Genomic DNA, 10,403 nt, shown 5'->3' with positions numbered 1-10,403 from the left:
CGTTTGCAGTCACCCTCTGCCTGCAAGTGTCCTGTCAACTTGGGCAGGGGAGGGAACCAGTGCCCTCTGAGTCAAACGCAGCAGGGTTAAGAGGGGCTGGTGACCTTCAGGTGCACGAAAACCTTCTGTCCTTGGGGAGTGAGGTGGCAGCCAGGAGCAAGCTGCCACACGTGAGGAGAGGCCTCTTCTGGGTCCAGGGCTCCTGCTCACCAGAAGGCCATGGAGGCATCCCTTTGCTTTTCTGTGGCTCTAAGGGGAGAGTAGTTATTGCAGAGGTCAACCTTGACGCCCCAGGGGGGCTTCAGGACACCTGGCCCCCACGGGTCATCTTGCCCCACCCCCTGTGCACGCATCTCTCTGGGGCCAGGGAGGGCAGGGCAGCGGGAGACATGGACACTGGACTTGGAGCACCTGGTGGGGTGGGGGAGTTGCACTTCCAGGGCCTGTGTGTGGGGTGGCTCCCCCACTTATCTCACTGTCCCCTCCTTCATGCTGCGTTTTTCTAAAACTACTTTTTTGAGATATTTCCTATGCTATAAAATTTGCAAACTCGAAGTGGTTTCCAGTGTATTTGCAAAGTTGTGCAACCATCACCACAGTCTAATTTTAGAATGTCTCAACAGCCCCAGAAGAAACCACGCACATCATCGGTTACCCCCAGTCCCTTCATCCCCACAGCCCCAGGCAACACTTTTTCCTCTGTGGATTCACCAGTTCTGGGAAGTTCACATCAATGGAATCATACCATGAATCATTCCAGGAATGAACTCTGGTTTTCTGTGACTAGATTTTTTTCACTCAGCCTCATGTTTCAGAGTTCATCCATGTTGCAGCCTGTATGAGAAATTCACTCCCATTTTTACGGTCAAATAATACTCTATTTTATGGATCTGCTACATTTTCCTTATCCATTCAACAGTTGATCGACATTCGACTTTTGGTTATTTTGGATGGCGTTGTGACAAACGTTCATGTGGGCGTGCGTCTTCATTTGTGTTGTGTGTATACGTAGCTAGGAGTGGAATTTCTGGGTCATGTGATAACTCTTAACATTTTGGAAAGAGTGAAGAGTCTTCCCGACCCCGGGATCAAACGCGGGTCTCCTGCATTGCAGGCAGACTGTTCACTGTCTGCGCCACCAGGGAAGCCTCTAACGTTTTGAGGAGCTGCAAAACTTCAAAGCGTCTGCACTCTTTTCCACACCTGCCCTGCCCCCCGGAGATCTGTGCATGTGATGTGGGGTCCTGGCTGAGCCGCGTCTTTGCTGCCTCTTGCTGTCAGCTTTCGATTCCAGCCCTCGTGGATGTGAAAGTGAATCTTTGCATTCACTTTTCTTTCTTTTCTTACTTCCTCCCTCCCTTCCTTTGCACTTTATTCTTGGCTTTTAGTAAAGATTTTAGTTCCCTGACCAGGGAGCCCTAACCACCAGGAAATTCCCCTTCATTGCGGTTTAATTAGCATTTTTGTAGTGGGGTCACACAGAGTCGGACACGACTGAAGTGACTCAGCAGCTTAGCTGTTGACCATCTGTATGTCTTTGGATCCTGTTAAAATCTTTCACCCAGTTTGCAATTGAAATGTGTTTTTGTTGTTACAAGAATTCTTTATATATATTTGAGTACTAGTCCCTTGTCTGATGAATTACTTGCAAGCATTTTTTTCCCCCAACCTGGATTGTCTTTTCATTGCTTATGTCCTTTGAAGCGCAAAGGTTTAATTATCAAGTTCAGTTTATCTATTTTTCTCTTTGTATGGCTTGTTCTTCTCTCATATGGTGTCGTATCTAAGAAATCACTGCCTCATCCAAGGCCGTAAAGTTTTATGTCTTTGTTCTCTTCTATGATCTATTCTGAGGTAGATTTTGTGTATAATACGAGGGAGGGGCCTCAACTGATGCTTTTGCTCCCAGTTGTCTCAGTACCGTTCGCCGAGGAGCCTGTTCCTTACGCAGCTCTTGACCCCTTGGTCAGAGGTGGATGCGCCTCAGGCATTAGGCTTTGTGTCTGGACTGTCACTTCTGCGCCACTGCCGGTACCACACGGTCTCGATTCCTGTCACTCAGTCATATGTCTTGAAGTTGGGGAGTGAGTCTACCAGCTTTGTTCTTTTTCTCATTGGCTATTCTGTGCCCCTTGCATTTCCTAATGAAAGAGGAACCATTTCTCTCTTTCTGTGAAAAAGCCTGGTGGGAGCTTGCGGGGATCCTGTTGAGTCCATGGGTGTTCTTCCAGCTTGTGGACCGGAATGAGCCCGCTTATTTGGATCTGTGCTTTTCTGCAACGAAAAGCGTGTGCACTTTTCAGGATACAGCTCTTACGCTTCTTCTGTCCAACAAGTGTTCCAGAGTATTTAACTTTTCTCGCTGCCATCCTAGTTCTGTTTCTCTTTCGGATGCTAATCGCTGGCACACACAAGTACAGTGGGCGTACACGGTCTGTGTCCTGCAATGTTGGTGAACTCACTTGTTACTTGCTGGGCTGTTTTAGTGGATTCGTTGGGCGTTTCCACATGTGAGCTCTTATCTAATTGGGATGTCTTACAGCCTCTCTGTTAATTCCAGTGTGTGCAGCCAGGGTTGAAAACCAGTGGTCCTTTAAGATGGAGCGGGGACCAAGTAGGGGAGCAGGTGAGCGAGCGGTGGGGTCTGTGGGGAAGCCTGAAGGCGGGAAGCCCAGCACAGAAGAGGCAGAGATTGGCGTCCCACACTCCAGCGAGTCCAGGCGGTGCGTGGTGGAAGTGGGGCCCCAGTGTGTCCCGGGTGAGTCGTCAGAAGGAGCTCACGCGGGCGCTGGGCTGGGCTCCCGCTCGCTTCCATTCACTTGCTTCAGGGGAAGGACTGGCACAGGTGATCTGAGTGGAACTGGCAGCTGCCATACAAACCCATGTTTTCAGAAACTGGCTGAATCATCTTACTGGTTTCTTCGTTAATTAATGAACTAAATAAAATCTTGGACATATTTATTCATTTTATTATTCTATATTTGTGGGGAAATCATGGTTTTGCGCTTTCTGTGTTGGCAGTTTTAGAGCCATCCCCAAAAGCGTGCCTGGTGGACTTGGCCCCAGAGGCCGTGTCTCAGGCCAGTGGAACAGCTCTGTCCAGACAGTGTTTGGCTGGGTTTCAGGTTTGCGCGCGTGGACAGGTTTCTCCACTGGTGGTCTTGCTGACCGTGTCCTTGAGTGAGACGTGGAAGGTCTGCTCTGTGTCGAGCACGAGAGGACAGAGAATCCGGGTGGTCAGATGGCGGTTTGTGTCCTTGGTCTTTTGAGCTCAGTTCATAATTTTGTGCCACCACAGGGAACCAGTCCTTGCATCTGGACGCGTGAGCCTTGGTGTTTCTGTGTTTGCTCTTGACTTGGCGCTGAACTTGTGGGACCGAAGCTGGGTGCTGTCTGTGTGTCTGCTATTCAGAAAGACCTTTGCCTCTTGGCGTGTAAATGTGGGAAGCATTTTTTTCATCACTGAGGAGTTTGGTTGTGAAGTATCTTAAATTGGAAGAACTGTGTCCTCATTGGCTTTTGGACCTAAATAAATATGCTTATGTAAGTCAAATTTATCTAAAATTTCCACGAAATGAGGAAATCTCATTTCTAATAGTTTAAATACATTAGACTTTCAAAAAATTAAAAATACACCAAAACAAACTCAGAAATGTTTTAAGAACATATGTTCACAAACACTCACAGATACAGAAAACAAGCCAGTGGTTACCAGTGGGGAGTGGGCTTCCCTGGTGGCTCAGATGGTAAAGAATCTGCCTACAAGGTGGGAGACCCAGGTTTGATTCCTGGGTCAGGAAGATCCCCTGGAGAAGGAAATGGCAGCCCACTCCAGTACTCTCACCTATAGAAACCCATGGACAGAGGAGCTGGGCAGGCTACGGTCCACGGGGTCACAAGAGTTGGACAAGACTTAGCAACTAAACCACTGCCAGTGGGGAGAGGGAAGGCAGGGCACGGTGGGGTTAGGGGGTTAAGAGATAAACAACTGAGTGTAGAATACGTGAGCTCAAAGGGCAGTGCCGCACACCACAGGAACATAGTATCTTATAGTAATTATGAAGCCGTATAACCTTTAAAAACTGTGGATACTATGTTGCATACCTGTAACTTATATAATACTGTATATCAACTATATCTCAATATAAAAAGAGTACAGGTTCACATAGTTAAGGTAAATCTTTGGCAAATGAGAATAAATTAATTTTGGATTTTAAAAAGCTGTGTTTTCTCTGATTTATCAATATTACTGATAAATCAATACTTAATATTGATTACATGTAGTAATCAATATTCACTATACTAGTAAATTGTATATTATATGCTAATTGGTTCCTCTCTGCCCCACCCCCCACCCCCTACAAACTTCTATAGGTTTCCTTCTCAAATCAACTGATACTATTCTTAGTGTTTAAGGTTACGAGAAATGTAAATTTGTTTTCACCTAAACTGAATAGAATTCTGACAGTGTTTCTAACAGTATTCCAGATTACAGCATGAACACTGAATTAATGATGGCAATCATTGTATACCCAGGCGATTTCTAAATAAGACAGGATCCAAAAGCATTGGGTACCAGGTGTATTTTAAGTGTTTTCAGTGTTCTCAGCAGGGCTTTGTCGTTGGCTGGCATCACTGAGTGTGTGTGCGCCTGGGGGAAGCTCAGGATGTGTGTGGCTGGGAAGTGACATCTGAACCGTGTGAGACCTAGTCACCTGATTCTCTGTGAAAGAGTCAGTCACTTTGGTTAAGTCTCTTAATTAAAATGGATGGCAGAGAAAACTGTTGTGTTAATAGATATGCTTTTATTTTCAAGGGAAAGGTCTAGCTCCTCCCCCCAACCTTTTGGTCTCTAAGACTTACACACAAAAATGACTGAGGACCCTGAAAAGCTTTTGATTAACCAGGTTTTATCTATTTTCTGTGTTAGAAAGTAAAACTGGAGAAAATTTTACAATATTGTTGGTATGTTTGGATGTATCAGTGCACGTTGCTTGTTAACGTTTTTAACACAGTGCGTTACAGGACAGAGCTTTTAGTGACAACGTGGTTTCATAATGTTGCAAATCCCTTAAATGTCTGAGACTGAAAAGAAGCTGTGAAAGTTTGCTTGGTTTGTTTGTTTTTGGATTTTTGGCCTCACTGCATAGCTTGCGGGAACTTAGTTCCCAGACCAGGGCTTGAGCCTGGGCGCCCTGCGTTGGAAGCATGGAATCCTAACCACTGCACCGCCTGGGAAGCCCTAAAATGATAATTTTTGATGCTTTACGTTCTAAAGGGAAAAACAATCCCACCAAGAACAAAGGTTCGTCACTTATGAGGAGCTAAGGGGTTCTTAGTTCACTGACAACCGTGCCCTGTTCCGCAGGCTTCCCTGACCCCGTCGTAAATGACCAGGTGGGCTCTGATGGTGCTTCTGGAGGTTGGACCCTGAATTGAGAGGAAAAACGTTGTTTTCAGGATATGTTTTACACCTACAACTGTCATTGAGACTTCCCAGAGAATCCCACAGGCCATTCATCTTCTAAAAAGAGCGATTATGTAATCAGCTTTGTTTGACATGTTACTGTGGGAAGAGCAGCTGTCTGAAGAGGTGCTGGCTCACGCTTCCTTGGTCTAGTTTACAGGAAAATGTAACACACATGTGAGTGTTGCAGAAACTCTGTGCTCCGTGGGGACGCCGTCGCTGTCCATAATCTGTTTATTCTCAGGGGAACACAGATCACAAGAGACTCTGACCCTCTCCCGTCTGCTCTTGTTGGAGAAGTCTGTGAGTCACCGCTGGCAGGCCCTGCCCTCTGGAGGCGACTCAGGGCTGTTTGGTGTGTGTCCGCAGTAGAGGACAGACTCTGAGGCTCATGCCAGTGGTTATACCGGGCACTTGGAACTAGTGCTGCTGCACAAACGGGCTTCAGGAGCTCAGAGCTGCGCCTGGGGCTGCGGGAGGGCTCCGGGCTCTTCTGGAGGCAGCAGGGGGCGAGGCCACGGCGGGACCTGGTGGTGCGCTTGCAGTGGTGCTGAGATGGCGTTTGTTCCCTAGACACATGAGGAACCTTTCTCTTTCTGAAACTCTGTAGCCCATACACATCTGTTAGATGGAACTGACATCTGGTTCCCCCCAATAGAATTAAGTTTCCTCATTTTGTGTGGTGGCTCAACAGTGAAGAACCCACCTGCAATACAGGAGACCTGGGTTTGATTCGTGAGTTGGGAAGATCTCCTGGAGGAGGAAATGGCAACCCACTCCAGTATTCTTGCCTGGGGAATCCCTAAAGACAGAGGAGCCTGGCGGGCTACTGTCCACGGCGTTTCAAGCAGTCAGACATGACTTAGGAACTAAATAACAACAAACTGTTGCTTGCATAGGTTCAAAAGGAAGTTTTTTTCAAACATTTTTGATTGTGGTGGAACAGATGCAAAATTATACATATAATCATTTTATGTGTGCAGCTCAGTAGCATGAATAAGGAATTAGTAATTCTCTAGAAACGGACATGATTGCTCGTGTAAGTGGAGCCGGGCCGCGTGTGTCTTCCTGTGTCTGGCTTGTTTCATTTGGTGTGACGTCTCAGCGTTCCTCCATGTTGCCACAGTTTCCCTGTTTTTTGTATGTGGGGGAAAATGTATGTCCACCTGCAGTGAGACCCCCCACCCCCACCGTCCCGTCCAGAACCCTGCATCTTACCACCCGGGCCGCCGGCCACTTGGGGTCTGCCCTTGGGGTCTGCCTCCTGTCACTTGGCACAGCGTCCTCAGGGTCCCGCGTGCAGCAGGTGCCAGGATTTCCCTCTTTCTGAGGCTGAGTGAAGCTCACTGTGATGGGCACAGTGCTGTCCGCTCACCCGTCGTGGACATTTGCACTACTGTCCCTTGTTCTTTTTACTGGGATGTAGTATAATTTGACAAAACAAGAACTTTCCTGGGAATGTCCTATCTCTGAATGGTGCTTGTGTGAGCCGCTGTGATATGCCACTTGTCTCAGAACTGAGCTGCCTTTTAGGGAGCGAAGCCTATAGAGCCTCTCGGGAAAGCCAGTCTGGGCCAAGGGTCCCCGCCTACTGTGATGGAAAGGAAGGTTGCCTCCTGCAGGCCAGGGAACCTGAGATGACCAGAGTGAACATACAAGTGGATGGTGGCGGAGCAGCTGGCCCAGTCCTCACCCACAGTGACCAGTCACCCACTCACACAGAGTGACCAGCCCAGGGAGGTCAAGTCAGACTGCTCTCTGGGACAGTCCAGACACGATCACTGACAGCTCCCTAATTTTTGTTCCTGCCTGTGACGTGCAGCCAGGCTGGCCATCACATAGGTGGCCCTGGCCAGCAGGCCCCCAGCTCTCTCCACGGCTGCCCCACAGACCTGCCCCTCCTTTGTCTGCCACGTGTGAGTGTCTGATCAGTGTCCCTGGTCCCCTGCCCGGGCTTGCTTTGCTCCAGACAAGTCCCACACGTTTAGGGGAGCTGCAGGTGGTGGACCCCGCACACTGCTTCACCTGTCTTCTGCCCTCAGGGTGGCAGAGTTCAGCCCAAGGTTCCTGGTGAAAATTTCCAGACGGAAGGTGATCTTGTGACCTTGTGTTGTTGTTCAGTCGCTCAGTCGTGTCCAACTCTTTGCGACCCCATGGACTGCAGCACGCCAGGCCTCCCTGTCCTTCACCATCTCCTGGAGCTGGCTCAAACTCATATCCCTTGTGACAGTGATGCCATCCAACCATCTCATCCTCTGTCATCCCCTTCTCCTGCCCTCAATCTTTCCCAGCATCAGGGTCTTTTCTAAGGAGTTGGCTCTTCACATCAGGTGGCCAAAGTATTGGAGCTTCAGCTTTAGCATCAGTTCTTCCAATGAATATTCAGGACTGATTTCCTTTAGGATTGACTGGTTGGATCTCCTTGCAGTCCAAGGGACTCTCAAGAGTCTTCTCCAATACCACAGTTCAAAAGCATCAATTCTTCGGCGCTCAGCTTTCTTTATGGTCCAGCTCTTACATCCATACATGATGACTGGAAAAATCATAGCTTTGGCTAGATGGACCTTTGTCAGCAAAATTATGTCTCTGCTTTTTAGTATGCTGTCTAGGTTGGTCATCAGAGAAGGCAGTGGCACCCCACTCCAGTACTCTTGCCTGGAGAATCCCGTGGACAGAGGAGCCTGGTAGGCTGCAATCCGTGGGGTTGCGGAGTCAGACACGACTGAGCGACTTCACTCTCACTTTTCACTTTCATGCATTGGAGAAGGAAATGGCAACCCACTCCAGTGTTCTTGCCTGGAGAATCCCAGAGACGGCGGAGCCTGGTGGGTTGCTGTCTGTGGGGTCAGACACAGTCGGACACGATTGAAGCGACTTAGCAGCAGCAGCAGCAGGTTAGTCATAGCTTTTCTTCCAAGGAGCAAACATCTTTTAATTTCATGGCTGCAGTCACCATCTGCAGTGATTTTGGAGCCCAAGAAAATAAAGTCGCTCACTGTTTCCATCATTTCCCCGTCTGTTTCCCATGAAGGACCAGATGCTGTGATCTTTGTTTTTTGAATGTTGAATTTTCAGCCAGCTTTTTCATTTTCTTTCACCTTCATCAAGAGGCTCTTTTATTTCCTCTTTGCTTTCTGCCATAAGGGTGGTGTCATCTGCATATCCGAGGTTATTGATATTTCTCCCTGCAGTATTGATTCCAGCTAGTGCTTCATTCAGCCCGGTATTTCGCATGATGTACTCTGCATATAAGTTAAATAAGCAGGGTAATAATATACAGCCTTGACATACTCCTTTCTCAATTTGGAACCAGTCCGTTGTTCCATGTCCAGTTCTAACTGTTATTTCTTGCCCTGCATACAGGTTTCTCAGGAGGCAGGTGAGATGGTCTGTTATTCCCACCTCTTTAAGAATTTTCCACAGTTTTTTGTGATCCACACAGTCAACGGCTTTAACATAATCAAAGAAGCAGATGTTTTTCTGGAATTCTCTTGCTTTTTCGATGATCCAGTGGATGTTGGCAGTTTGATCTCTGGTTCCTTTGCCTTTTCTAAGTCCAGCTTGAACATCTGGAAGTTCTCAGTTCAGGTACTGTTGAAGCCTGGCTTGGAGAATTTTGAGCATTACTTTGCTATCGTGTGAGATGAGTGCAATTGTGTGGTAGTTTGAAGATTCTTTGGCATTGCCTTTCTTTGGGATTGGAATGAAAACTGACCTTTTCCAGTCCTGTGGCCACTGCTGAGTTTTCCAAATTTGCTGGCATATTGAGTGCAACGCTTTAACAGCAGCATCTTTTAGGATTTGAAATAGCTCAGCTGGAATTCCATCACCTCCACTAGCTTTGTTCATGATGATGCTTCCTAAGGTCCCCTTGACTTCACGCTCCAGGATCATGGTTATCTGGGTCATTAAGATCTTTTTTGTATAGTTCTTCTGTGTATACTTGCCACCTCTTACGTCTTCTGCTCCTGTCTCCTGGAGGTGAACTGGTTTTCTTTTCTGTTTTTAACCTCCTGTGTATGTAGGAACCATATGGAATTGCCAAGTTTGACTTTGCCCTACAAAGCAGCGATTCATTGGGTTTAGCCTAATACTGTGTATAAACAGAGTATGCTGTGCATACATTTTAAAACGGGTTGTTCTGTTGAGACTGATCTGCAGACACTTGTTACTCTGTTTGGGTGTCTCTACGATGCACACAGAGCTCTCAGTCTTCTATATTTTCCACGCCGGGGGCATAATCTAAGATTTGGTCTGATGAGCTTTCACCTGTGCAGTTGTTTAGTGTGGAATTGACGCCATCCCAAAGCCTTAGTCTTCCGTGACTGTCAGGTAGACATTCTTTCTCCTCCTGTTACACACCTTGCCGTGCAGCCACGGTGCCTTGGGGCCGGCAGCCGGGTAGGGTCTGCAGTGGGACAGATCTGTGGAAATGTCTAGGAATTGCTCGTGGAGGGAGCCCAGTGCTCTGAGTGTTCACTTAGAAACTGTCTGGGAGCCAGATGGCCCTGCCTGCCTGACCAGTGAGCTCAGGGTGGGAGGCTGGACCTGAGGTGGGGGGTGGTCTTGGTCTCAGTTACGAGGAAACTCAGGTGTGTGGCCCGGGATGCAGATGAGGGGAGCCAGGGCCCAGATGACTCCGTTATCCCCTGCGGGGCTCCACGCCCACCCTGCATGTCCTCTTCCAGGCCGTCCACCCGGAATCCTGTGAGCCGGAGCCCGTGAAGCTTAGGCCATGGATTTGAAGGTCAGATGATGCGGTGGTCATGGCGGGGGTGGGGCGGGCCTGGGGTAACTGGAGCACACAAGCCCCTGTCTGCTCACTGCCTGTGCCTGGTCGATCCTGGAATGCAAGATGGGTTCAAGGATGTAGGGTCCTTGAGCAGGTTTAGGGTTCAGAAGGGAAGCTGCAGCCGAGCCAATCAGGAGCTCTCAT

The 10,403-nt window shown here is 48.2% G+C and overlaps 1 protein-coding gene across 4 annotated transcripts in view; it reads left to right on the top strand.

Moving 5' to 3' along the window:
* The window catches only part of BID (BH3 interacting domain death agonist), a 17,766-nt gene that overhangs the window by 1,854 nt on the left and 5,509 nt on the right, over positions 1 to 10,403 (top strand). For 3 of the 4 annotated variants that reach the window (XM_010845068.1, XM_010845067.1, XM_010845066.1), the window contains one exon: positions 10,156 to 10,214. In XM_010845068.1, the coding sequence (XP_010843370.1) occupies positions 10,203 to 10,214 (12 nt within the window). In that variant the 5' untranslated portion in view covers positions 10,156 to 10,202. Of the gene's footprint in view, positions 1 to 9,362; positions 10,215 to 10,403 lie in introns of those variants that run through there. The other variant, XM_010845069.1, reaches the window with a different exon arrangement.

The sequence above is a fragment of the Bison bison genome, unplaced genomic scaffold (assembly GCF_000754665.1).
Source record: "Bison bison bison isolate TAMUID 2011002044 unplaced genomic scaffold, Bison_UMD1.0 scf7180017864213, whole genome shotgun sequence".
NCBI classification, from domain to species: domain Eukaryota; kingdom Metazoa; phylum Chordata; class Mammalia; order Artiodactyla; family Bovidae; genus Bison; species Bison bison.
This window is presented reverse-complemented; position numbering and strand designations above follow the sequence as displayed.